The sequence below is a fragment of the Fusarium proliferatum genome (genome assembly GCF_900067095.1).
Source record: "Fusarium proliferatum ET1 genome assembly, contig: FPRO_scaffold009, whole genome shotgun sequence".
NCBI classification, from domain to species: Eukaryota; Fungi; Ascomycota; class Sordariomycetes; order Hypocreales; family Nectriaceae; genus Fusarium; species Fusarium proliferatum.
This window is the reverse complement of record NW_022194798.1, coordinates 977,681-1,004,855: the sequence shown is the minus strand read 5'-3', so window position 1 is coordinate 1,004,855 and position 27,175 is coordinate 977,681. Positions and strand designations below refer to the sequence as shown.

The following is a 27,175-nucleotide window of genomic DNA, read 5'->3' as shown; positions in this document are numbered from 1 at the left end:
GAATTTAACCCGTTTCTATTGGACAATGATGACCAGAGGCAAAGACGACTAGTAGTCCGGGGCCTCTATCCGTATCTCAAACTTGAGATCAATGCTTTCTCTGCCTTATTCTTTCCAGCCATCTCCAGCACCAAGAAACCAGTTCGCGCCCACAAGTTGTAGTCCATGCTTCTCAACAAACTTGGCAGTATCGAAAGACCGTCTTTGCGTGAACTCTTCACCTCCTACATCCTCCTTGGCAAGGTCAAGGCTAGCGGGTTGTCGGTACAAAAGAAGCAAGTATCTGTGCGGCTTGGAGCTGCGTAGCCGTCAGTAAGTGATCACTGAGTATGTTGAGTCATCTTAACTTACTCGTCCTTCGGGCCAGGGCCCAGGTATTCTGTGAGAGCAGGTTGCACTTGAGCCACTGCATCTCCACCGCTCAAAGGTCTCAGGCCAGGGAGAACCCAGTGGCGCCAGAAGGCGAACTTGGGGTCATCTGGTGTTGGTGCGTCAGGGTCGACAAGCAAGAGCATGTAGGTTGCATCTCCAGGAGCATCAGGCTAAGCCTCGTCAGCACTGGAACAAAGTGCTTTTCGACCTATGCACAACTTACTTCTTGGTCGAACTGGATACCAGGAGAGCGCTTGCACTCCGTCGCGCGGAAGAGGTTGCCCAAGTCGACATCCTTCCCATCGAACGAGACCTTGAGATTCGTCGTAGGCTTGAAGCCTTCGGGGATTAAGCTGGCAGCTGAACCGGGAACCAGCTTAGCCTCAGCTAGAGAGTTCGACAATGCGCTTGACATGATGAATGAAGTATCAGATTGCCTGATTTCGTCGTCAAGATAACGTTTGGTAGCTGAGTGTTTGAGGCTGGTTCGATGACGGTGTATTTGAATGGCTACCCCACGTTGGGGGTTTGTATGACGTTACATTTGACTGGTGGAAGAATATATGCGCATCACCGCCAACAGAACCGTGCCCCCAACATTAGCAGTCCGTCTAGAGCGGTAATAGCAATTAACTTTGGAATTAAACATTTTGACGCGTGAAATGCAGTTCTGACGTGAAGCAAGCTCCGGCAACGCGTGCGGCCCGGCTGCCCCACTCGTTATGCTTATCAATAGCGAGGGGCTGGAAGGCTATCAGGCGATGACGCAATTACAAATAATATAGGGTAGTGGTGCCGCCCTTAACCTCCAAAAGTTGCATCGGCAAGAAACAATATATGAGGAGCTATATGAGGAGTTATAACAGTAATAAAGTCTAATATATTCGCCAAGTAGGGCTGGTGGTTATCTTGTCTCTTCTCGATCTGGAGAAAATGCATGATTACAGTGAGCGTGGATATTAACGCACTTTACTGTTTTCTCATCTTAACATTAAAATTCAAGACTGCAACGTTATGTCCGGTTTGCGGTTTTCTGACCAGGGAGAAATGCCCCGCTTTCTCAACGTCTATTGGCTCAGAAAGACGTAGATAAGATAAGACAATAGAGATTACATCATAGTCACGTGAGTCGGCGCGCGATCGCTGGTGCCGGCGCAACTGGCATGATGCGACTGAAGCATCAAGTCCATGTCGGATGAGCTGATTACAAGACTTTGACCGACTACGCGAAAATCCTAGAACAAGTTCAATCCTCCTGATCACGGCTACCTACGTCCAGATCTTCTGTGTGTCTTACTCTTTCAGCGGCCCTGCTTCCGTAGACCCAACGCGACCGTAAGAAGAAAGAGGAGCGTGTCAGGTTACCGACTGTACTTGACCTCGACACGATAGTGAATGACTTGGGTCTTCATGCTTGTGGCTTTATCACTGACTTTTGGGAACCCAAGATCTCTCTCCCTACCTCCGCCATTGTCTGCCCTCCATCGACAACCACCCTCCTGAGCCCGATCGAGATGCGCTTGCGAAAATGACCATCTACATCGCGCTCCTCGGCTGAACCTCCCTTAAGCTTCCAGAGCCGGGTATATAGATGAGGCCGCGATCTCGGCCCTGACCGACTTCCACCCGAGGAGATGCTCTGATCTGGACGCCACCCGGTTCCACGATGCCCTCCGACCGACACAATACTATACTTGCGAGTCCCGAGATTGCCTGAGACATGCAGCGGACAGGTCCTATGCAGAGCCCGTAACCGGGATTTGATTCGCAATCCGTTCGGTTGAGATTCTGTGGCACATCCGCGCGCACCGGACTCCGGAGCCCGTGAGAACATCACAACTGAGTTTGTGCTACTCCGCCTCAAACACCGCTTCCAAACCAACGAGCTTCATGCTTGAAGTACGTGAGATTCGCACTCTCGGGCTTCTGATTCCATGTCTGTGAAATTGCAATCTCATCCGGCGCCCGATCGGTACGCGGTTAATGTATCACCCAACAATTGCTCGGAGTGGCTGCGCCTTACAAGCGACAAAGGAACGCTTGATGCAGAGAGCTCGGGTACAATGATAGACCATTGCCCGAGTCCCTGAGGTTTTACGATGCACTCTCTAATGGCAAACGGCCAGTCATGTTTGTCTGCTGTCCTACGGATGTTGTGCACTTGCGCATCCGTAGGTGTTCGGGCAGAAAGAACAAGTTCGAGTCCGAGATTTCGAGATGTCATCCGATCACGCTGCCAACATCCGCCAATTGCCCAATGGTCCGTAGGATCTTGCGTCCCGAGCCCGAGTTTTACAAAAGAAGAAGGCCGAGTCACGCCATACCGTTGGCCGACGGACTTGGCAGCTGGCTCAGAGACCGAGGCCTTCGGTGTTCGGTGGCGATGTTGTCCGAAGCGAAACAACAGTCGTGAATAGCTACATAATGCTGGAAAGTGGATTCATGCTATGACGGAACTCTTTGCGATTGCACCGATGTGTCTCATGGCCCAAGTGAGAGCTCGACGTAGGTCAATGTCAACGTAGATGTACGTAGTCCTCACGTGTCTTGAACCTCAAACACTTTCCAACGTCCGACTTTGCTCAACCCGTCACAATGAAGTCCATTTATAACAGTGGGGAGATAAGAATTTAAAAAAAACAATCCGTGCGTGCGTGCGTCTCTTCGTGATTCTTTCATTCCTCACACTTGGGCTATCCTCAAAGGTACCAGGCACCTGCGTCTCAGCACCTCCCTCGAAGAGCAGATCCTGTCTGGCAGCTAGTCAATTCTCCGACGATGATCTGCTTGCGTCCTTTGGATGCAATGCATCGGCTGCAATGGAGGTATACATACCATTCCTTCGGCACTGTTTGACGGGGGCAGCGCTGAGGCATTCCTCTCGTTAGAGTGGTCTAGTCGTGGAGCCTCCGTTCGCAAGATCCGGGGCTTCCTGTGAAGCTGGAAGGCGTTGCCTCTTTTGCTCGTGGGTGAATCCTCGTCATTCCCTTTTTTTGCCATAAGACGGAGTGCGAAGGCTAGAGCTATATATCCTGTGATTGGGAAGTGCTTGTTGGGGGACGGTGGTCGAGACATTCCTCTCGTTAGAGTGGTCTAGCGGTTATGCATATGTTAATATGCTGACAGTGTTCTTACAAAGTCGGGAAAAGATACGTCCTCTTTTTGCCCTTCGGTCACACGTTCGAGTGCTCAATCTTTTGTGATCTTGACATGGACGACACAGATTCGATTGAAGCCATATACACCATGATCTAATCACTGCTTCGTGGGGATCGTGGTTCAGACATTCCTCTCGATAGAGTGGGCAAGCGGCTTGACTGATCCCCTTGCCAACGTAAAGTTGTTTGCAGCCTCGATTTCCTTTTGCTCATGCGTTCGAACATGTTGTTGACCTTTCTTTTTGGTCAATGGAAAGAGGTCATTGGGCTGCTCCTTGCTGATGCTCTGTCATACCTATAATGTCGTGATGGGACTCAGGTTGGCAGACCTCCGATCGACTTGCACTTGCCCAAAGCAACACACTTCTGGCAAGGTTACTCAATAGTAAGTAGGCACATGTACCCAAATCTAATCACTATTGGTGGAGTCGTGGTTCAGATATTCCTCTCGATAGAGTGGTCTAGCTGTTAAGGCCAGTGCGCGTAAGAGCAGTAACAGACTTGTAAAGTTGTTTACAGCCTCGATTTCCTTTTGCTCATGCGTTCGAACATGTTGGCCTTTTCTTTTTGGTCAATGGTAAGCTGCTTCTTGCTAATGCTCTGTCACATACACTCGTCTCGTGGTGGGACCCGGGTTAGCAGACCTTTGAGCGACTTGCATTGTCACGAAGCAATACACTTCTGGCTAGGTTCCTTGATGGCGCATATATACCCAAATCTGATCACTGCTCGTGGAGTCGTGGCTCAGACATTCCTCTCGGTAGAGTGGTCTAGCTGTTAGGCGCACAGAGCGCCTTCGGGGGCTTGGTAAGTTGCACTAACTTAAGCTTGTAAAGTTGTGTATAGCTGCGATTCCTTTTGCTCATGCGTTCGAGCGTGTTTGACTTTTGGACTTTTTACTAAGAACACGAGGTTATTGCAATGCCTAACGGTGACGGTGATTAACATGCACTGCTTTACAGGAGGGAGGCAGACTGCTGAGCAACCTGGACCATAATCCATCTACGACAGAAGCAAACCTCTAGCGGGGTCTTACCATATATACCGCAGTCTGATCAATGCTGTCGAGGTTGGGGTCAGAATTCCTCTCGGTAGAGTGGTCAAGCGGCGGACTGCACGTGAGTTTCTGGCTACTTGCTCTCCTAGCTTTAAAGTCGTTTACAGCCCTTCCTCTTTTGCCCGCGCGTTCGAATGTCTTTTTATTTTTTTGGAATTTCTATTTGAGCGATACAGGTTGTTATGTTAACAGTATATATACTCCAAGTTGCGCAATGTTAGACAGAGGAAGGGTTCAGACATTCCGCTCGCTAGAGTGGTCTGGTCGAGTGGCGTAGCCGTGTAGCCATTGCGTGAAAGGGATAATCGCACTAACACTCATTACACCTGTAAAGTCGCTTACAGCTCTTCCTCTTTTGCTCGCGCGTTCGAATGCGTTGGTATTTTGGAATTTCGGTCTGAAGAGGTGAGGTTATCGTCGCAGTGCTTGACAGTGCCGCTCGCGGTGGGTCGGTTGGTGGCAGACCACTTAGCGACTACAGTGGGGTCAGTCACCTATAGCAAGACGTTAACGGTCGCTAGAGTGGTTTGGCAGTGTGACGTTAAATCACCAGCGCGAACAATAATGGATTGGAAATACTCCTGTGTCTGATAAACGTATATCAAAATGAAAACCGGATTAACCAGTGGCTTTACCTCATCCCTCATTCTTTTCTACCCTCCTTGATTGCTTCTTGCGTCGTTGTGGGTGAGTTTACTGGGCATGGAGCTTAGTGATGCGTGTATTTCGATTGGCTACAGTCTACCCGCTGGCATTGTCTCATGAGGTGCGAGCTGAGGTCGCAAGTCTTGTCGCACCGAGGTGACTGATTGCCAACAGTTGAGAGAGAACCAGGTATGTGTCTACAAGTTTTCCTGTTTCAATTATTCGCGCGTTTGTGTTGCGCTGGAGTCGAGAGTCAGAAGAGGGGGCCATGAGCCCCTCATGTACGCAGACAGTGAACCAAAATGTTGGATGGTCGCTAGGCCTGGCCCTCTTCGGAGGTACTGGTCAAAGATGCGATCATCCACCTCCATTTATTTTTTGCACTTTGAAGGTCTCGAGTTCAATTCCTCATTACCTAAGTTAGTCGGAGACTTTCATCGGCGGCTCGGCACCAATTGTCGTGGATGATGCGTCGAGATAATCCGACCGGAGGCTTGCAGGACCACTGACGACGCAGGTACCGCACACCTGGAACAATTGATTCCATCTGTTGCAGAATGGAAATTGATTCCAAATGTAAGCGGGGCCCATGATTGGCCTGTGATTCTCGGGTCGTGGTGGGTGTTTGGAAGCCTGTTAGTGGAACTCGATCATCTCTGATCATTTGGAATCTATTGCGCTTCATTGGCAAATTGAACATCCCTGAAGCGGGTTTTCACGCCGGCTTTAATAGGCAATTGAGAAATTCATGCATTAGGAAGTAACAGCGATCGTTGGTACGCAGTAGGTTCACGTCAAGTCGTAATGCGACGATGGAATTGCCTAACTTTTATTACTGTGTTAGGAAGAAACGGATTGCGATGGTGAAGCTGACCCCGCTCTTTGGCCTGCCAATTTTAGCCCGTGTTTGGCGGGAGGAAATCCGCAGTGGTACTGTAGCTGATCAGGGAGCTCTCCCCTGTTTCTCCCCAGAAGCTCAGGCGGGGTGAAATGGGCTGGTCTACGACGAAACGGGCTGCTAACACGCAGAGAAATCGGGTTGCTGTGGTGTTTGTTTTGCGGGGCCGGCCCAGTAAGAGCCGGTACTAAACCGATCACGGGGGGCCCATGCCTCTGTTGTCATGATGCTCCATGAAAGGTTATTCAGTGGCAATCATTCGCAATCAGCAATCGAGTATGGAATCATGAGGCAGAGGATGAGATGATTCCATAATTGTATTTCTAAACAATTCTACAGGGACTGATTCCTCAAATACGGCCCGATGTTTCTCCCCGGCGCCCAAGTCTTCAGGGCAATGAATGAGCCTTGGTTACACCAGTTGCTGAGTTTGGACAGCTTCCCCGCACTTGCGATGGGCTACAGTGCGTCATGCAGTTAACTTTTGTTGACAAATCCGGCATAAGTTTCCGATAATACTTGTACAATAGTTTGACGAGATTCCGAGCGTGATCCGGGGAGACCGTCTCGCCTCTAAAAAGAGTCCACTCACAGTCGTTCCTTTTCCAATCCACGTCCCTCGCGTTACGGTATAAATGCCAAACTCCACCCCCGCATCTCCTCCATGCCTCGGTTTCTCTTCCCTTCCTCTCGCATTCTGTCCTTGTCTGTAGCGAGGAGGACTCTGAATCTGAACCAACAACACTTCAGGCTATCGCTTCATACTTCAGCTCCCAAAATGGCCGACGAGAGAAAGTGTCCCGTGGCCCACAAGGTCCCCAACGTCGCTGGTCACGGCGTTACCCATCAGAAGTGGTGGCCCGAGGCCCTCAAGACCAACATTCTTCGTCAGCACAGCGCCGTCACCAACCCATACGGCGAGAACTTCAACTATGCCGAGGCCTTCAACTCCATTGACTATAACGAGCTCAAGGAGGATCTGCGAAAGGTCTGCCGCGATTCGCAGGACTGGTGGCCTGCTGATTTCGGCCACTATGGTGGTCTCTTTGTCCGTATGTCGTGGCACGCCGTTGGAACATACCGCGTCTTCGATGGCCGAGGTGGCGGCCGACAGGTAAGAAATCCATTACACCCTCTCTCAATTGCGCACAAGTCTAACAGCGTCATAGGGTCAGCAAAGATTCGCCCCCCTCAACTCTTGGCCCGATAACGTTTCCCTCGATAAGGCCCGCCGCCTTCTCTGGCCCGTCAAGCAAAAGTACGGCAACAAGGTCTCATGGGCCGATCTGATCGTCATGGCTGGCAACGTCGCCCTCGAGGATATGGGCTTCAAGACCATTGGCTTCGCCGCTGGTCGTCCGGATACTTGGGAGGCTGACGAGGCTACCTACTACGGTGGCGAGGATACTTGGCTCGGAAACGATGTCCGTTACTCTGATGGCCACCCCGGAACCACCAAGCCTGGCGCTACCGATTCCGATCAGGCTCCTCACAAGAACATCCACAACCGCGAGCTTGAGAAGCCACTGGCTGCTGCTCACCACGGTCTTATTTACGTCAACCCTGGTTAGTACTCCCTAAAGCTAAATGCGCCATGCGCAGTCACTGACTTTATTGCAGAGGGTCCTGATGGTAACCCCGATCCCGTCGCCGCTGCCCGCGACATCCGCGAGACCTTCGGTCGCATGGCTATGAACGACGAGGAGACCGTCGCTCTCATCGCCGGTGGTCACACCGTCGGAAAGACCCACGGCGCTGGCTCAACCGACCACGTCGGCCCCGAGCCCGAGGCTGCTGACCTCGCCCAGCAGGGTCTCGGCTGGTCCAACAGCTATAAGACTGGTAAGGGTCCTCACACAACCACCTCTGGTCTCGAGGTTACCTGGACCAGCACTCCCGTCAAGTGGAGCCACGACTACCTCAAGTACCTCTTCCAGTTTGAGTGGGAGCTCACAAAGAGCCCTGCTGGCGCTCACCAGTGGGTTGCCAAGGATGCCAACGCCACTGTTCCTGATGCCTTCGACCCCAACAAGAAGCAGAAGCCTACCATGTTGACCACCGATTTGTCTCTGCGATTCGACCCCGAGTACGAGAAGATCTCTCGTCGCTTCCTTGAGAATCCAGACCAGTTCAACGAGGCTTTCGCCAAGGCCTGGTTCAAGCTTACCCACCGTGACATGGGTCCCCGCGACCGATACCTCGGCCCCGAGGTCCCCAAGGAGGTCTTCCTCTGGCAAGACCCCGTTCCCGAGCGTGACTACAAGCTTGTCGATGACGGCGATATCTCCGCCATCAAGAACGAGATTCTCAAGTCTGGAGTTGACGTCTCCAAGCTCGTCTCTACCGCTTGGGCCTCCGCCTCCACCTTCCGAGGCAGTGATCTCCGCGGTGGTGCCAATGGCGCCCGTATCCGCCTTCAGCCCCAGAAGGACTGGGAGGTCAACAACCCCGCCCAATTGAGCAAGGTCCTCAGCACTCTCGAGGGCATCCAGAAGAAGTTCAACGACTCTCAGTCCAGCGGCAAGGCCATCTCTCTTGCCGATGTTATTGTTCTTGCTGGTTCCGCCGCTGTTGAGAAGGCTGCCAAGGATGCCGGTGTTAACATCACCGTGCCCTTCGTGCCCGGCCGCACCGACGCTACACAGGAGCAGACCGACGTCAAGTCTGTCGACCACCTTAAGCCTTTCGCCGATGGTTTCCGTAACTACGGCTCTTCTACAGACCGCGTCAAGCTTGAGCACCAGCTCATTGACCGCGCTCAACTCCTCACCCTCAGCGTCCCTGAGCTCACCGCTCTCATTGGTGGTCTCCGTGCCCTCAACACCAACTATGACGGCTCATCGCATGGTATCTTCACCAACCGTCCTGGTGTCCTGACCAACGACTTCTTCGTCAACCTGCTCGACATGAGCACTGAGTGGAAGGCCGTCGGAAACGGTGACATCTTCGAGGGTACTGATCGCAAGACCGGCGCCAAGAAGTGGACCGGCACCCGCGTTGATCTTGTCTTTGGCTCACACGCTGAGCTCCGTGCTACAGCTGAGACATATGCTGAGGCTGGTGGTCACGAGAAGCTTGTCAAGGACTTTGTTGCTGCTTGGACCAAGGTGATGAACCTCGACCGATTTGATGTTGCCAACGGTTCTTCGCCCAAGGCTTCTCCTCGACTGTAATTAATGAGCAATGTAGCAAAATACCATTGAGAATGAATGATTACGAATTTTACTAGTTAATTCTATCTGTCCTCTACTCTCTTTCTAGTGATTTACTTGGTGATTGTATGCATCGATCAAATGATCTTGGCTTTATCCAACTCGACCAAAGTTCGTGATGGCGGGGTAGCGACGAGCCTCGGCCCGGAACTTGATCGGAGCTTACAATACAATGGCTCCGATAGGCCCTCACAATTCTTACGCCAAATGGCACCATTTGTGCGACACCTACAGTCCAAATTCATCTTCTAAGAAGTTCACCGAATGCGTGAACGGTCTGAGTGTGATGTATTGTCTTACTGTTTAGCGGCGCATTTGCTGGTACCCTCTTCAGTTGAAGCTGTCCTCGGATCTGATACCGTGCGCCGGCCCCACTGCCGGAGGACTGCTCGAGCGTTCCGATCATGTGAAGTGTCGTTCCGATGAGGCTGGACTACATGTCATAGATGAACGACCAAGATGGCAATCAAAGCCAAGCCTGTAAACTCACACAATTGGAAGAGAACTGGATCATAACGCTGAAGGATCTGCATATATCAGCAATCTTCACAACAGCTTGGCGCATCTACCCAATGGTAGATTTCAAGGTCTCCGGCTTCCAATTATTCCACTTCTCCTGCTCTGACGAGCTCCATGCCTTCAGAAGATAAATGCGCACATAGTACACTTAAATTCGTCTTACTAAACTAAGGCTAAGTTCTGCTTTTCTCTTCTCAGCTAGGTAGCGCTCTCACCCTATCTTCTGTGACGATTATGCCTCTTCGATGCTTCTCTGTAGACGCATCCTTTTCTAATGGGAGAAATACCCAGAGTCAGGAATAGGTGCTCTATCCAGCTTGAAGTATCCAGGCTGCAGCAGCTGAAACACTTGTTGAGGATCATACTTCTTTGCAATGCTTTTCAGCTTAGCCTTATTGCCTGACCCGTAGCTTGCAATGACATCCTGGTACTGACTTGCGTAGTTCATGTAAACGTAGTCGTTGTTGACTCCGCGAGCTTTGGCCTCCTTGGTTACTACCTGGAAGATATCAGAGATCCAGCTGTAGATGGCGTCGTCGTCAGACTTGTTATTCCACATAACGGAGAGCTGCAAAATTAATAGAGGTCCTCCCGCAGGATCAATACCAAGGGCGTTGCCTCCGTTCTTCTGCATCTGCTTGAGCTGGGGAGCAGTGATGCCTTGAACCACAAAAGCAGGTATAATGCCAGAAATATTAGCAACCGTAAGAACAGTCTTGTAAAAGTAATCCCTCGTGTACTCCAAGATGCCGTGATCGAGCTTGGTAGTAATAACGTAGTAGACCTCGCGAAGTCCCGGGGGGCTGTCACTCATGATCTCCTTGCCCCACGCGGCGAGGATTCTGTTCTGCGTGGTATCAGAGACGGCCTCAATCTTGTTGAAGTCCTTCCATATAGTAGCGTTCCCGGCGTCAGGCTCGGCGTAGTACATAGTGGGCATAGAGAGTTTGTTGCCTTCATAATAGATCCAAGGGACGTAGATCCCAGCCTTTGGGTCATTCTCGGAGTTCTTTAGGATATCAAACAATGCGTTTGTGACTTCGGGGAACCTGTCTTCTGTATAGATGCGAGATCCTCCCCACATCTCGCTCTTGGGAAGGGGTATGGTCTTGAGGTAGAACTTGACAACAAGACCGAAGTTGTTACCGCCTCCACGAAGAGCCCAGTAGAGATCAGGGTATGATTTGGCGCTGGCTTTGACTATTATGCCATTGGCGAGTACCACCTTGTAGATTGATTAGCTTGGAGGACTACTGGCAACTGACTGGGCTGGCATGGTTACCTCGTAGCTCTCAACATTATCACAAGCCCAGCCATAAATGTTTGAGAAGAATGAGATACCACCTTCGCCAAGTTAGTCACGAATTATGTCGGAGAGGCAGTTGCATTTACCTCCCGTAGTCAATCCTCCAACGCCGATGTTATAGAGTCGCCCTCCAATGACACTGACATCAGACTTCGCCAACTGCTCATACACGGGCCCCCAGGTGTTTCCAGGCTCTATCGAAGCAATTTTCTTATCTTGAGACAGAGAGACGCCTTTCAAGTTAGCAAACGAAATGGTAATGCCATCCTCAACGGATGAAGCTCCAGCAAAGGCTGTGTGGCCGCCACTCTTCGCAGCGAAAGGACACTTTGTCAATCGAGCCAACAGTACAGTTACAGAAACTTGACTCGGCCGCTGAGGAATGAAGATACAGTAAGGATTGACCTCTGCCTGGTTTGAGGACCAGTAAGAGCTTGTGAAATCCCTGAAGGCCTTTTCTTTCCTCGTCTCAACGGCGGCATCACCGTAGAGTATCTTCAGAGAGGTGCACTATTTTGCTTCAGCCACATGAAGGTTATGAGACTCCGGTTCACATACAGCGGCGACACAGCCAGTGGCAGATCGTTCTGCCTCGTCCGTGGATATAGGAAGATTCAATACGTCAACACCTTGGTCAAGAAGGGCTTGAGTGATGTTGAAGTCCTTGGTCTCAAGCAGAGAATCGGCAGCGCTTGATTTAACAACCAAGAAAGCTGTAATAACCAGTGAAGTACACCGCATGATAACTTAAATTGGCGAGCGATGGCAAGTTCGGAGATGAAAAAGGAGATACTCGAGGAAAAACTTATTGGTTTTGTATCACATTGAGGCATTTCCAGGCGAGTACCTGGGTTGGCGAAGGGGTGTGGATTGTCCATGTTAAGATTGATTCGAGGAAGGGGACGCAGAAGTATGCATGATCCCCACTATCTGGCGCGAAAGCAATAAAAACTATCTTTTTTCTACGTGCAATGAAGTGTGTTGGTCGCTAGCATCTTGTGAAAAGGAATGGCTTGGATGCAGCCAAGTGGCGTAGATGCTGTTGGTCCTTGGATTGTCAAGGATATCATGCAAGAAACAGCCCAGAGGTTTTCAAGAATCTTGGCAAGGACCACCAGTAAAGTACTTTTACCGCTTCGCTTGTCATAGCTACCAAGTACGAAGGGGTGATGAATAGGAACCAAGTCACATTCCCACCAAGTTCATCAAGCGTCTCGACTATCAAAGACTCAGCGGGATGTTACCTGACAAACTGGCCCTGTGTGCATGTCCATGCGGACGGGAAAGCTTCCGACGAACCAGATCCTAGTTCTTATCCTTGTATGCTCCGCTACCCGGTCTATCGAACTTTAATTCTTAGGGGAGCTCCATCTGTCAAGCTGATCAGCAGCTCTTCATCCCGTATCCTAGTCTTTGACACCTATACGAAAATACTCCGGGCATGCAATTGGTAGAAAATCGATCTTGTGAGCAGGGTACCATGATGCTTGCTCGGCTGGAAGAAATATGGTGCAGTGTGCCAATGTGGCTGTTGGCTGCTGCACTGGAAGAAGCTCGGCTGTCCTCTTCCCTCTGTGATCAGGCAGTCTCAATCCTTTTGCTTATTTAGCTCCAGCCTGCTTCCAAGCATGAATAAACTCACTCTTCTCTGGTAATCGCCATGGTGAAAACATAAGTTTCCAGATCTTCGATTCGAAATACATTGAGACTGTGTTTATGCCCCCCATGGTTTAATGTCAGAAGCTTGCTCCCTGGAGGTCCAGTAACTGGTTATTCTTGACCAAGCCACCTGGGCTGGGATTCTCAAAATGTCGGTCTGGTCCTGGCTCCTTGTGATTCAATAACAAGGCACCCGAAGTCTCCTTCAAGCTTTTCTTTGGTTTCTTCGAGGGTGAGTCTGCTGTGCAATCTGGGAGTGCGTGCTTGGGGTTGCTCTTAGGTGATGCGGCCATCGTAGTGGGTGTGCTCCTTGAGGAGGCATAATGCTCTGTGATCTGGTATTTTCGTAAACTGCGCGTGTGTGTTTGTATGAAGATGTGCGTGGTTTTTGCCAGAGTTAACTCTGTTCTAAATTCTCAGTGGTGATATACGCTTTAGGAAGATGATATTGCTGGCAACTGACTTCATGAAGGAGTCACCCGAGGGGTGAAAGATAGGTCATGTTGAGCAACAGCCTTACAGCAGCCCATGGGATTGTCGAGTCAAGACCTATAGCTCGTGTACACACTCGTAAGTGGGTATGAACTTGTGGTCGATTGCGGGAATGAAGGTTGTTTGTACTGGAGGGAATACACAGACTGGATGAGTTGAGCAAGTTCAGGATATTCGGTGGAAAGGAAGGTTCGATGTATTGACAGTGAATTGGTCGTGTGCAGGCACATCGTGGGAATGATACCGGCAACGGTGAGGGTTTTCATTTTGAAGTGAGGTAATGAGCGCTTCGTCCTCAAACCTCAAGAGGGTGGAATCTGCGAGATGAACGCTGAAGTTGGCACAATCCTGAACTTTGACGTTAGCCAGTCGAGAAAGCAATTACGAGCTGTTTCCTCTGACGAACTGTGATACTCTTTGAACAGGATCAAGTTGCACATTGCGCTGACTCCGCGTCCGCTTCGATGTCGAGAGAGGCTGCGTACTTTGATGCGACCGCTAGATTTCCGAGGACAACAGAAAGATAAGAGGGACTGGATAGCAACATGAAGAAACTGAGGCAACAACATAAAACAAATCATATCGCCCCCAGGTGCCTGGAAATGCCGGCCACTGCCTCGTGGGTCAGGAGAAGCCTACCTTCGCAGGGAGTTATTGCACATGCTTATGCAGCTCCAGCCAGTGCCAAAACCTACCAAAGGACCTCTGAAGCAGTGATGCGATACGAGTAATTGTGGATATTCTGTGCTTCAACCCAGATTGATGAGATAACTGCTGAAGGGATTGTAAAAAGGCAGTCTGAGACCCTCGCCAGAGCCTTTGGCATAGGTGTAGGCATATGATGGTAAGCAACCAAAAGCTATCGCTGAGGAATATGGAGGGCCTAAACAACAATTTGTAATCACTTGTGTTCTAAGCCCTGCAGACCTCTAAACACTGTGCCAGCCATCCTTATCCATGCACTGCTTCACAAATCCCTGCGGACAAACTGACCATGATGGTCTGTTCAGAAACACACAACTCAATGAGACTGTGGCACAGTCTTTACGGTTGTTCAAATCTGGAAGAGACTTATCTGTTTCAAAAACTCCCTGGTAGTATGCCACTCTAAAATTGGCGGTTGACAGCCTGATCCGTGGTCTTAGACCCCGAGAGGCGGCACCGCGGCGGCATCAGCGGCACACGTACCTATTCAGCTTAGATAAGAAGAAACAAGAACCGAAAAATAGCCCCGTAGGGCAAATGGCTGGGATGAAACCTGTGGAAATGCGGCCCGCAAGGGGTCAGCGCGTTTTCGGAATGCTCAGTAATCAGGTCCCATCCACTCTAAAATTAGAACAAAAACAAACGCCCAGTGCCTCAACCACATTCGACAACAGTAATAATACCCCGGAAGCTATGGACCCGGGGAACTGAGAAATCGGAGCAGGGCGTTATACTGAGGGTAAGAATTTTCCCAGCGATGGGACAAAGTGAGAGGCTGAGTTTCTGACATCGCAGGGATTCTTTGTCGAAACTACTCGAAATCCGGGATTGTGCTTTTCGTGAGCACTAGGCGGGCTTTGACTTGATTCATGAGTTCGCGACGATCAAATTTGTATAAAGTATCCATTTAAAGCTCTCATATGTTAACATCGCTGAAATCTTCGTTTGCAAACTAGTCTTTCTCGTTGCTACTGTCACTCGCTTCTGCATTCTCAACAAACACTATACGTAAACAGCCTCCAAAACTTCACGAGATGATCATTGGCCGCGTTATTGGCGTACTTCTGCCATTCGTCCTGGCTATCGCGGCTGCCATCTTCACCCTCGTCCCCGCGCTCGCAGGCATCACCGACAAATCTCTCTACCTCATCCAACTCGACTTCGAGAATCTTAGCATCAGTCCTGCAAGTGATCTTGTCGACAAGATCTTACCACGTGCCGAGACAGTCGAAAAGAACATCACTGCCGAACTCCTTGGGCTTGGCAAGACCTACGATATTACGCTCTGGGGATACTGTCATACTGATACAGATGATAAGCGAGAGTGCTCAAGTCCCAAGTTTGATTGGGTCCGAAAGACTCTATCCACAAACCGCATCAAGAGTGTTGATAAGGATGTCGAGGTCAAACTACCGAAAGAGATCAACGCTGCTATCCAGACCTTTAGATCGATGACGAAAGGAGCTGAAGTTGCTTTCATTGTGGCTTTGATAGAGCTGGCCATCGAGATTGCTCTTGGTATCTTTGCCGTTTGCTCTCGCGAACTCACCTGCTGGACATGGATGGCAAGTGGTCTTGCTTCCGCGTTTGTCCTCGCGTCAGCTATTCTCTCGACAATCATGGCTTCCGTCTCGATTGGTGCCGTGAAAACCACTGCCAAGCTCTATGGAGTCAAGGGAAGCGTCAACGTCGTTTTCCTCGCAATCATTTGGATTGGTGCTGCATTTGCTATCGCTGCAAACCTCCTCTGGATAATACCAACCCTCTGCTGCAGCACAACGACCAATCGAAAGGACCCTGAAGGTAAAGGACTACTTGAGCGTAGTCATCACTCTGGAGCCTATGCACCTATTGATGATGATCACGAGATGCACCCTACATATCATAATCGTGGTCTGGCGCCATCTCCCCGGACGGATCTTGCCTATGAACCGTACAGCCACCAGGTTTAAGGGCATTAATCAGATGGAGAAGCCGTGGGTGTTGCTCTAGATGTTCAGTCTGATTGTAACTGGTAAGGGGGACGCACCAAAGGCACCTTCTTATACCCGTAAGGCCGGCCGAATGAGTCACACTCCAGGTTTTCTATTTATCAGCCTTACGCCGTAGCAACTGGTCAGGCGTTTTGGTTCAATGTTTAAGTTGTGAGCTAGATGTGTTATTTGCAGGAGACTTGTGGCTGAGAGCTTAAATCAGCAGAGAAAATTTAGTACCTTGTGAGGGTGTTTGGTGATAGGATCCTGCAACAGATTGAGGAGATAGCTGTCCATTTAGAATTTCATATAAACTTTTAAACCGAAGAATTTGCTAGACTTTGGAAAAGCACCAGACCACAATAATTAAGACTAAACACGCATTCCTCTCTGGTCGTAGTAAGCATGCATGAGGCTTTATTTGAGATTTAGCTGAGATAAATTCCAAGCCCTCCGCACTCCACAGCACAAACCCATCATTTGGGTAAAGATGTTACGAAAACTATTAGCAAACTCCAGTATGCCATCTATCACAGGCTTACCATAGACACTAGCAACCTCCATGCAGACATCTGATCTTGCTGCACTTGCAAAGGCAACATGGACATCCTTATCGTCACTGGTACAAGTGTTTACAGCGTGATAGTTTGCCCCAGCGCTGTTCAGTTTGAATCGCCAACAAAATGGAGCCTTGCAGACCGAAAGACTGACAATGGGACCAACCGATTTCAGGGTAGTGTGATGGCCATGTCAGGGGTAGCCGGACTTCATCAGTAAGCAGAGTGGCGACAGTTACTGGATCCGGAGACATTATTCAGCGCTACAGACCAGAGACTTGCCATAAAAATGACTCAGAGCGTGTAGAGCAATTTTGTCTCAGGGGTGAATGAGAATTATCGATTTGCTGGTAGTCGCGCGACTGGTCATGAAAGGTGGAAGGAAAATGAGCTCTACTGACACGATGCCTTCGACAAGCTTCCATCGATTATACAAATCCGCTACGGTGTCTCAGTGATCAACTAGCCAAATTATGCACGTGGACCTCATAAGTGGGAACGCGTTGAGGATGCATTCGCATATTCGTATTTGCAAAAGTTTGTGGCTAATGTCACCTTCATGATGGACTTGGCCCAAATGTAATGGAATATCACAGAGGCTTTAGCAAAACGTCTCTGACCGACAACCAGACCTTTTGATTGAAGTGTTTAAACATACTTGGCATTGCAGAAGCTTCTTTAACTCTTATTCTCTTTAACCTGCTCGTTCTACCCCAGCACCATGAAGACCACCTTGTTTGCCTCACTGGCTCGGAGGTAGTATCCAGATGACTGACTCCGAGTCCATGAAATGATCTTGGACTAGTAGACATTCATGAGAAGTACATAGGATATAAATGAAAAAGAATATTAGAGGGGTGCTAAGTTGTTTAAAAAGTTTTCTTTCTTTGCCCATTTTGCCTTAAAGTTGAAGTTAGCTGGGACTTAGTGTATTGGCTTGATGTGTTTCATGCTATCAGCTCTAACTATTAAAAGTAAGTTGTGAGTAAGGAGCTGCCAATTTATCTCAAAATACGTGTTCTTAACGCATAACTAATGAAATTCCCCCTTTCCTTGATTCTCTAATTCTTCATGTCTTTGATCTGACACCTACTCCTGAAGCTTAGGCATCTCGATGACAATAAGCCCTAAAATCCTTCGCATATCACTGTTCCCGCTCTAAATGCAGATCTGCCCTGACTATGCCTTGCCAATCCCTGCTTTGTGTCTTAAGTCGGCAAAGAGTATTTCAGCTACTGACCTTGCTTACTCTTGTTATCCAATCAAAAATTGGCAAACCTTCAATCCCCTGATACCGAATCCCCAGCCAAGTCACCGTGCGCGACAATATTCCGATAGCATTACGTAGTCAGTGGAGATATTCACAACGGATTTCCACTTTTGAAGTAACGATAACCGAACATCTTGGCCTATTTGCCAAGCTCAATGACTACTGACGCTGGATTTGTTGGTTGATCGGCAGATTTTACTGTCAGCTCAGCCCCTCCCGCTTCCTGATGCCGCGAGGCCTATATGCTCTTCGTGGGGTAAAGAGGAGCAAACCCCGACACACTCCTTACAGACAGCATCAGGCAGTAAGTATACCTCGTCGAAGGATTCGAAATGCGACATTAACTCGTTCGATGTGATGTCATTCATGCGGTATGGCAAGTGAGTTGACCGGAGACTCGAGCTTGGGAATGACAGAGTGCAACTCTCGAGAACAGTGAAGGGGTCGCGTATATATATAAGTCGCAATCCATCTTTCCATGTCTCTTATCAACCAGAACCATTGTTCAGTCTTCACAAACCCATCAAATCAGACACCCTCCAACCGTGTATCAATATGCCTTCTCCCCATAACATTCTCTTCGGCCTTTTGGCCGCCTCACTTTCATTCACCGTCACAGCGGAGCATCTTCGCGTTGTCTGGTCCCAAGGCGACTTCTCAACCATCTCCGGACCAAGTGGCGGAAGCCAAAGCGGCCACAGCTCCGGTTTCACTATCCTCAAAGACGACGGCACTGCCATCTACAGCAAGGCATACCCAGCTGACCACTCTCCTTGCTACAACACCGGCGATGGACGTGAATTCACTTTCGGCGGAGATTGCTGGACCAAAGAGCGCAAGTTCCGCTGCAAGTCCTCGTTCGCTGGTGACCCCGAATCATGCGAGGTCAAGGACCAGGATGGAAACAGTCTTGGTACTGGAGAGGGCAAGACAGACACGACCTTCATTGGCATCGCTATAGCGCAAGACTCTGCGTGTGTTGTTGAGTTCAATACCGATGACGATGAGGATTGCCCCAAGGATGAGGACAACAACTTGGGCGTTAGATCTGGTTAGCTGTCATCAGTCACCAAGGGGGACGATCAGACAACAGCAAGGATATTGAGGTGAAATGATGCTTTGTATAAATATGTGTCCCTCACATTCTTGTCAAAGCCTAGAGTTTCTTGCCACTCAGTCTGCTAGACCAAGCAGAGTCAAGTGATTTAGGCTCCTTATATCCCATAGGACTTGGACAAATATACTTTGCATTTTAATTACTATGTCAAGGAATCTCGATACTTCATAAGGTGATAGTCGCCAATGAAAACCATGATGTAGCCCACGCGAAGACTCCCGAGGGATATGCATGGTTCTTTTATAGGACATATATATACTCCGTATGAGTCATACTCTTGGCCGCATAGGAGCATGCAAATCATAAACTTGGAAATATAGCAAAACAACAGGACTGCCACAAAAGAATATTTGCTCGGCCATTGACTTCCTAAGTAGACAACTCTTATATGTATCATAGTCAGAGGGCGACATTTTTGATAAAGCTAAATCTTGACCCGATGATCTATCGTAGGTTCTAATACAGTTGTTAGAAGTTTCAAGAATCAACTGTCGAAAAGGCCAACATATAAGTACTGTTAGCTTCTAAATGCATCTCAAAGCTTTTAGGAGTCTTCAACTGGGGCAACCTTGCTCCCTGAACGAGCCAATTACTGTCCACTAAGATTAAACGTAGACCAAGTAATTTTACCCCATCGCACTACAAGACTTTTGGGTCACATGCAAACGGCCACGTATGCTGAAGGCTGTGTGCCAAGGACTTTCGATTGAATGAGCAATACCTTGTTAATGCTGAAGATGATGAGTTGGAATTATTCACTTTCTTGGTTACCCTTCAAATGATTTGCAGAGATGTCAATAAAGTTCAAGAAACTGAGCGAGCTCGCTTTTCAATAATTTATCGCAAAGTCTTTTAAGATGGGAGTGTACTATATATACCCTACACATCTACCTCTTTCTCTTATTCCCCTCCTTTCTTATCATCATTATTATAACTAAAGAAAGCCATGAAACTAGCCCAGCACATCCAGAAAGACCTTCGCCTAGACAAATCTACTTGAATACCATTGTCCACTGAACAGTCAGTCAACCCTACCACTCACCATCATATCTTTGACACATACCAGAGCCCCTCTAACTTTCCAATACTACTGCAGGATGCTGACATTCTGTAGCCAACAACCAGTTTTGACTACTGTCTACACAATAATATGTCGGCAAAGGATCACGATTCTTCATACGGGAGTCCGCCCCCGTCGCACGACGGGGACTCGGCAGATGGTGCAGGTATCTGGGAAGATGAGGGTATTTCGATTGCGGGGTTGCATGGATTGGTTCCAAGTGTCCAGATGAACTACTCTAATGGGCTCACCTCGAGTCAAGGTCGTCCTATTGACATGCATGGCCAGCTCGGAGCTGACCCGTATGGTCATGCAGTCAATGGCCAATGGCTTCAACAGCACGTCCCCATTGTCTGCCCACCACCATCCTATACCCCGATCTACCCGGCGCAGCTCGATTCAGAATCAGATGTATCTGAGAATGAGCCAGATCAGTCACTTAATGACAACCCGCAAGTCAAAACAGAAGACCAAAACTATATCAATACTTTTGATCTCATCTTCAAAGAAAACCGAGAATTACGCTTGGCAGATGTTCAGCTTCAGAACGAAATAAGAACGGGGCTCAACAGCCAGAGTGCCATGCTCTCCCTGTCCTGGGGTGCTGTCCAGAACCAACTGAGACAAAGTCGCAAGTATTGCGAAGCAACCAAGAAGAAGCTCGAAAAGGTGGAAAGTCATCATCACGACCGTCAGGACGAGATCAAAGAACTGCGTGAGCTCCTGATGAAGAAACAAAAGAAGCTCAGAAGGAAGCTTAAAAGGAAACTCAAAAGAAAGCTCAGACATTGCTGGGAAAAACAAGGGTTCAGTTCAAATCACCTGGCGTTTGCAGTCCTGCCACAAATGTAGGACTTCAAACGTGATTCCAATTTGAATAACGGCTTTGGGTTTTGAAATCAGAGAATTTACAAGAGGTTGATTAGACAGTTCGCGTTGGGATTGAGCAGGAGTTTTTAGCATGTACGAATACAATGATTTCCTTGCCGATCTTTTTAATACAACATTATGTTGTGTAAGAGAAGCCTCTCCAGGCTCCGGAATTTAAAGAACAGCCAAAATGTGACATTTGTTAAGGTTTTACCTGCCTGAAATCAACATTCGTGTTGGGAGTCTAATCTGAAGGCGAGTGTTCAAGGGTAGCTAAGCGAAAGTCTAAGCCCTTCCCTTCTTGGCATGAATCGTTGGAAACAACTACGACAAAAAATGCGTGAATGTTAGCACAACTGTCCAAGAATAATGATTAAAGAAGAGAGAGCCTATTTTTAATTCTTGTTTCAACATGAGAGATCGTCTATCTGCATTACCTAATCAACAAGGATATTGCTTACGCCCCTCCTAACTTAGTTTAGGCAGATGCACAGCAAAGATGAAACCTGCTTGATGTCACAATTTCCCAACAAACAATTCGAAGTCATCATCATCGCCATGTCTGGGTACCAGAAATACGCGGGCGGAGGCTCATTTCCAGTTGAAGTAACCTCGGCGTCGGATAGTAATCCCGTTCAGATCATCTTGACACCGCCTACGCCAATCATCTCCACTGGAAATTTTGACCAACGAGGGGAAGACACATTCAAGGAGGTTCTCCCTGCCGTGTCTGAGGAGAAGGAAGTTGTTCAGAAGACAGATGGATCTGACGAGAAGGAAGTTCATATTGTAAACGAGGGGCATGATGAAAAGGAGGTCTATATACCCGCCGCGGAGAAGGAAGTTTATGACCATGGGCTCGAGAAGGAGGTCCACGACTTGAGGATCCACGATGGACATGATGAGAAGCAAATCTGCGATACAAGCGAAAGTATTGCTCATGTGCAACGTATCGACTCACCAGAGAAAGAAGTTCTCCCTCAAACAAACCACGAGGATCATAAAGCATTCTATCATCCAGATGGCTCGGTCCAGCCTCTACCAACCCAGGACCAAGAGAACGAAGCGTCTATGGCGGCTAAGAACTCCAACAGCAACGCGAATGAGCGAAGAGAGAGTATCTCAACTGTTTCCACTGAAACATCAGAGAAGAAAGGCAGCGCTGCTCGGGGTTACTACCAACGCCGCATCAACAAATTGAATCAAGCAGTCGACAAAAAGAAGAAGGCCTGGACAACCTTCACCAACAATTCCACTACGGCTATGACAGAGAAAGCCAATCAAATCGACAAGGGATTCAAGGATCGCTGCACGGCATTCGAGAACGGCACTACAACTAAACTGAACCAACTTGATAGAAGTATCAGCGATAGTGTTGATCGAGCTGGAAAGAATGTCAACACCAAGGTTGCGAATTGGAAGATGGGCATGGGAAATATGAAGAGCCAGAGTATGAATAGTGTTAAGACCTTAGGATCTCGATATCAGATTGGTACCAAGGAGGGGAAGAAAGAGGAGGGGTCACAGTGATAGAGATGATTTGAATCGCTTGGGAGTTCAGTGTCGATTTCAGTTTTGTTTCAGTCTTCGTTTCTCATTCAGCCTGCCCATACACGATAACTAGCGCATTCGTTGGTCTTGGCATTGTAGCATATTCATTCATTATCGCATCCTAATACCACTCAAGGCCGTCATATGTTCCATCTAATTTTCCCTCCTCATCAAGCTTGATTACCGCCTCTTTGGTCCTCCTTGTCATGAGCTTAGGGTACTCAGGCGATGTAACTGGAGGTGCTGGGAGGGTTGTATTCTGACGGACCCAAGCCACACCGCGGGCTCCATTAACGGTTTTGACGGCATCGCGCAGGGTAGCTATGTCGGATTCTTCAAAGGCGCCCCCTAGCACAACGGCGCGGGGAGGATTGTTGTAATTCCCGGAACCGATAGCGCTGCTGTCAGGATGAGACGGCGGACTTTTACTGGCAAGGAGAGCTGGTATGATGACTTGTCCCGAGTCTCCAGGCAAGATGAATTGAACGACTAATGGTATTAGTATTGGAGGTGTACTGGTGCCATTTTTTACCTTCAATCTCTGGCTTGAGAGCTTCAATCACTCTTCGGCCGATAAATTCAGTTTTTCCACAGAGGATGATTGGGATCGGATTCGCTTCCGACATTCTGGTTGCTATCGAGATGGAGTTTCAAGGGTAAGCGGAAATAGAAGTAACCCTGCCTAGATGACCGCCAGCGTAGTATTTAAACCAGGTAATTCAGGCCAAGCTTCAGACCCCGACCTAAATGCTGACGCGACGTGATCATGAGGGGTAAGACCTAAGCCGCAAGCATAGAATATTATGTTCATTATTCTGCTATGCTACTCGCTGAAGCTATTCACGAATATTCATGTGCCTGGATTGTGAATACCTCGGGAGTTGTCCCAGACGGGGCTTTAGGTTCTCGGAATGTTGAGATGCCGAAGCACTACGAAATATGCGGAAAAGTGGCCTTCACTGTAATTTACCCGCCCAAAGCGCTGGATACTGCAGATCAGCAATTACCACAACCACCAATATTAATACGGGCCTCAATAAAAAATTCTACTGGTCTCAAATGACGTTATTGGTGGTCGACCCATCGATCATTTCAGTCATGACAATCATCGACTGCAAGGGTGAGAAAAAAAGAAAAGATCAGCTGGATTGAGCCTAGGCAGCAAGGGATAAACGTGCGTGTGGTGATCACTCTCCTTGCTGTATGTATGTCAGACGCAAGGGCCGCCCGTGCGATATTAAGCCACGCGATAATCACGCCTGTCAAGAGGGGGAAAATATCTTCATCGGAGGGTTTATTCCCTAGCGATATTGCAACGCTTTGACTCTCGTATCTTATTATGGTTAATGACAACGGTAATGGCGGTCATTGGAATGTCCATTGACGTTGACGCTTAACGGCCACTGATGATTACTCTACCGCCAAATTGGTAACCTGTTCGTCTGCCGCTTTACCTTGTAGGAAATGACATATCGTGTCTCACTCCCAAATCGACGTGTCCCCCCGATTGGGGTTACACCCTGCAGCCCTGCAGCGAGCCAAGTCCACTGAGAAGTGATAGCTTCGGCATTCCTTTCAGCTTTCCTTTTGTGAACAGAAACGGAAGTTTTCAGATTCAGGCACGAATACAGGCGTACGTCATCCGCCTACTAGCGACGCCTCTTTCACGATGGCGTCGTGACGGGAAGAATTCCGCTAAGTTATCTAAACTGCGGCACAGTGAAGCTACCAGCCGCTTGGACGAGCACCCGGCTCAAGATCACCAGTTAAACTCATCGATACGATTATATGCATCGTGATCCTTTCCATGTCAACGGCGCTGCCCAATGTAACCGTGTCGGTAGAGACTAGAGTTCATGTCAGGAACACACTAGCTCAACCCGCTAAATTAGCTCTCGTTAACTTCCGTCCCCCAAACCACACCCAGATCACGATCTTGGAAAGCTTCCCCTTTCACCGCGATCGGGACCTGAGCGTTGGGACACAAACCGCCATTGGACCGTAAAGTTGATCGACCAGTTCCTCAGCAGCTAAGATTGGCGTTACTTCGAAAATGACGACTCATATTGACGGGCAGGGGACTTAGGTAGGGATGTAATACGAAACGGAACGAAACGAAACAAAAAGCAATCGACACCCTTTGCCCGGGCGTATACTAGCCACTCAATGGAATAGGTCATTGTCTCATTCTTGCTTTTCCATCTGAGCCGTGGCTTATTACGCATTCGCGCTACCTGCAGCACTGCATCGTAGGCAGTTACGTACAGTATTACGGCATGGTCCCTTCGAAAATGCAGACTCAACATCTTAACCTCGTTGACGACGAGATGGATTCTCAACCTCCACCCATTCCCCTGCGAGCGCAAACACCAAGGCGACAAGTTGCGATGAAGCAAAGGTACTTTATACTCCAATTGGGTAATCGAGAAGCAACACTGACAGTTTAGCTTTGAGACGCAGGATTTAGGCGACGGAATGGCAAATTTCGACCCAGAGCTTTTACAGGCACCGTCATCGAGAGCCTCGAGCCGAGCCATGTCGTATCGAACGCAAGAATCGCAAATATGGTCACATAAAGACAGAGATGCATCGTCAATCTCGTCTGTATACGTCCCTACACATCTTCCTGCGCTGCAAGCAAAAGGCGCTGGCCTGGATCGTGATGGACTGGAGCCTTTGACCGAGGAGGAGTATGACCCCGCGTCGTTCGACCTCGTCGTTCCGGCGCATGCGATGGGAAAGCAGTATACCCTCGAGACACAATCCGAGCTGCTTTTCTCAGTGAAACATCTGTCTGTCATCTTCGATGACCCTGTTCTTCTGCAGCGCTTCACGAACTTCCTGTCTGCGTCGCGGCCGAGTTCAGTCCTCCTCTTGACGTACTACCTCGACACGCTCAAGGCGATGAAGGCAATTAATTACGCCAATTCGCTGACCGGATCGCTCAAGACAATTGATGGCCATGATTTCACAGCCGATCCTGTCACGGCGACTGTCAACGAGGCATTGGCGAAGCGGGCTACCGAGGCTTTCCAAGCCATGGTGAACCATGATCTACCTGCATACATCACCCACACATACATTCAGACTGTCAGCATCACGATCAAGAGAAGAATAACGGACACACTGGCACCTCAATTGCGCGACCTGTCAGAAGGTTTGGCAGAGGTGTTCTGTTTGACAGACCCTTCGAGATCCGACAACCCAATTGTTTTCGCAAGTGAAGGTGAGTTACTTTCGGCATAACCGTGTCGCAAATGCTAACAGGATCGCAGAGTTCCACAGAACGACTCAGTATGGTATGGATTATGTCCTCGGCCGCAACTGTCGCTTCCTTCAAGGCCCGAAGACGAACCCCTTCAGCGTCAAGAGAATCCGTGACAAGCTCGCAGCCGGCCAAGACCATTGCGAAACATTCCTCAACTACCGTCGCGATGGATCCCCATTCATGAACTTGCTCATGGTTTCTCCGCTGTACGACTCTCGCGGCGTTGTGCGATACCATCTCGGTGCCCAAGTCGACGTCTCCGGCCTCGTCAAGGAATGCGCTGGCCTGGACTCACTGGAGACACTGATGGCGGATGAGAATCCCGAGAACGAGCGCTACCCTGGCGAGTCGGAACAAAGAAAGAAGAATGAGGAGAAAGACGAGTTCCAAGAGTTGGCTGAGATGTTTGATCTCGCTGAGCTCAAGACAGTTCGCGAAGCAGGCGGTGCGTTCCACCGTACGCACCAGCAAGATGTTCGACAAACAGACGCAGTCCCTGCGAATTGGAACAAGCCTCGCCTGGTCTTCCGCGACGATGCCACCATCAATCGACGCCCTTCAGATCCCGTCCTCCATGACACAGCCATGGCAAGCTTCGGTGGCCGTCTCAGTGGTATCTATAAACACTACCTACTCGTCCGGCCCTACCCCAGTCTCCGCATTCTGTTTGCCTCACCGTCCCTCCGCGTGCCCGGCATGCTGCAGAGTTCATTCCTCTCCCGCATTGGTGGCTCAGACCGCGTCCGCGAAACCCTCACTCAGGCCTTCGCGGGCGGCAACGGTCTCACCGCCAAGATCCGATGGCTCTCCAAGGCAGAAGTACAGACTAAGAACCGTAACTCTCGCGCCATGGATCATTCTGCCAGTGGCGATGGTGGTCAAGCTCCCCCTGCAAGCCCAGGCCGTAACCGCTGGATCCACTGCACGCCTTTGTTAGGTTCAAATGGAGCTGTTGGTGTTTGGATGGTCGTTCTTATTGATGATGAGTCGGATCAGGCTTTTATGCGAGGCTTGAGGAGAGAGGCCCCGCCTGTGCAGCCGCAGCCTGTTCAGCAGCAGCAGCAGCAGCAGCAGCAGCCACAGGCGTCGCATGAGCTGTATGGCGACGATGATAAGATGAGTTTGAGTAGTTTTGCAGCTGCGCACAGGAATATCTGAGGCAGGTGACGGACCCGGGCTTGTGAGAGTAGATTTATGAGTACACGAGCATAGCCCTGTCATTTTAGGGCCATCTAGTCATATTAATGATACCTTCTTTTTCCTTTCTTTTGTAAAACTGCCCTCATCCTGGTGGGGTCTTCGTTCAACGCCTCATTAATACCCATGAAGCAAGGTCATGACCCACTACAGACCACCTTCTTATTCTTCCAGTGGCTTTCTATACGAGTTACGTCAGAGAACCTTCCATGACATTCCTAAATCGATTTAGTGAATCCTTTGACGGTTTTGACAGTTGACGCGGCCCGGGCCGGGCGGGAACCTACTT

The 27,175-nt window shown here is 49.2% G+C and overlaps 9 protein-coding genes across 9 annotated transcripts; 6 read left to right on the top strand and 3 right to left on the bottom strand.

Moving 5' to 3' along the window:
• Positions 1-105: 105 nt before the first annotated feature.
• FPRO_15418 (uncharacterized protein) lies at positions 106-787 on the bottom strand (the record flags this gene model as incomplete). Its single annotated transcript, XM_031220265.1, has 3 exons — positions 106-298; positions 352-542; positions 596-787. 3 exons carry the CDS (start codon positions 785-787, stop codon positions 106-108), a joined length of 576 nt encoding a protein of 191 aa, XP_031085941.1.
• A 6,121-nt stretch (positions 788-6,908) lies between these two features.
• FPRO_15419 (putative catalase 2) lies at positions 6,909-9,303 on the top strand (the record flags this gene model as incomplete). The annotated part of the gene is made up of 3 exons (XM_031220264.1): positions 6,909-7,244; positions 7,300-7,696; positions 7,751-9,303. 3 exons carry the CDS (start codon positions 6,909-6,911, stop codon positions 9,301-9,303), a joined length of 2,286 nt encoding a protein of 761 aa, XP_031085940.1.
• Positions 9,304-10,132: 829 nt separating this feature from the next.
• Positions 10,133-11,908, bottom strand: FPRO_15420 (uncharacterized protein; the record flags this gene model as incomplete). The annotated part of the gene is made up of 4 exons (XM_031220263.1): positions 10,133-11,086; positions 11,144-11,205; positions 11,254-11,677; positions 11,726-11,908. 4 exons carry the CDS (start codon positions 11,906-11,908, stop codon positions 10,133-10,135), a joined length of 1,623 nt encoding a protein of 540 aa, XP_031085939.1.
• A 3,149-nt stretch (positions 11,909-15,057) lies between these two features.
• Positions 15,058-15,975, top strand: FPRO_15421 (uncharacterized protein; the record flags this gene model as incomplete). The annotated part of the gene is made up of 1 exon (XM_031220262.1): positions 15,058-15,975. One exon carries the CDS (start codon positions 15,058-15,060, stop codon positions 15,973-15,975), a length of 918 nt encoding a protein of 305 aa, XP_031085938.1.
• A 2,403-nt stretch (positions 15,976-18,378) lies between these two features.
• Positions 18,379-18,879, top strand: FPRO_15422 (uncharacterized protein; the record flags this gene model as incomplete). The annotated part of the gene is made up of 1 exon (XM_031220261.1): positions 18,379-18,879. The coding sequence occupies one exon, from the start codon at positions 18,379-18,381 to the stop codon at positions 18,877-18,879; it is 501 nt and encodes a 166-aa protein (XP_031085937.1).
• A 1,211-nt stretch (positions 18,880-20,090) lies between these two features.
• FPRO_15423 (uncharacterized protein) lies at positions 20,091-20,852 on the top strand (the record flags this gene model as incomplete). Its single annotated transcript, XM_031220260.1, has 1 exon — positions 20,091-20,852. The coding sequence occupies one exon, from the start codon at positions 20,091-20,093 to the stop codon at positions 20,850-20,852; it is 762 nt and encodes a 253-aa protein (XP_031085936.1).
• Positions 20,853-21,428: 576 nt separating this feature from the next.
• On the top strand, positions 21,429-22,400 carry FPRO_15424 (uncharacterized protein; the record flags this gene model as incomplete). Its single annotated transcript, XM_031220258.1, has 1 exon — positions 21,429-22,400. The coding sequence occupies one exon, from the start codon at positions 21,429-21,431 to the stop codon at positions 22,398-22,400; it is 972 nt and encodes a 323-aa protein (XP_031085935.1).
• A 142-nt stretch (positions 22,401-22,542) lies between these two features.
• FPRO_15425 (uncharacterized protein) lies at positions 22,543-23,047 on the bottom strand (the record flags this gene model as incomplete). Its single annotated transcript, XM_031220257.1, has 2 exons — positions 22,543-22,910; positions 22,954-23,047. 2 exons carry the CDS (start codon positions 23,045-23,047, stop codon positions 22,543-22,545), a joined length of 462 nt encoding a protein of 153 aa, XP_031085934.1.
• Positions 23,048-24,712: 1,665 nt separating this feature from the next.
• Positions 24,713-26,847, top strand: FPRO_15426 (uncharacterized protein; the record flags this gene model as incomplete). The annotated part of the gene is made up of 3 exons (XM_031220256.1): positions 24,713-24,819; positions 24,869-25,647; positions 25,697-26,847. 3 exons carry the CDS (start codon positions 24,713-24,715, stop codon positions 26,845-26,847), a joined length of 2,037 nt encoding a protein of 678 aa, XP_031085933.1.
• Positions 26,848-27,175: the final 328 nt, after the last annotated feature.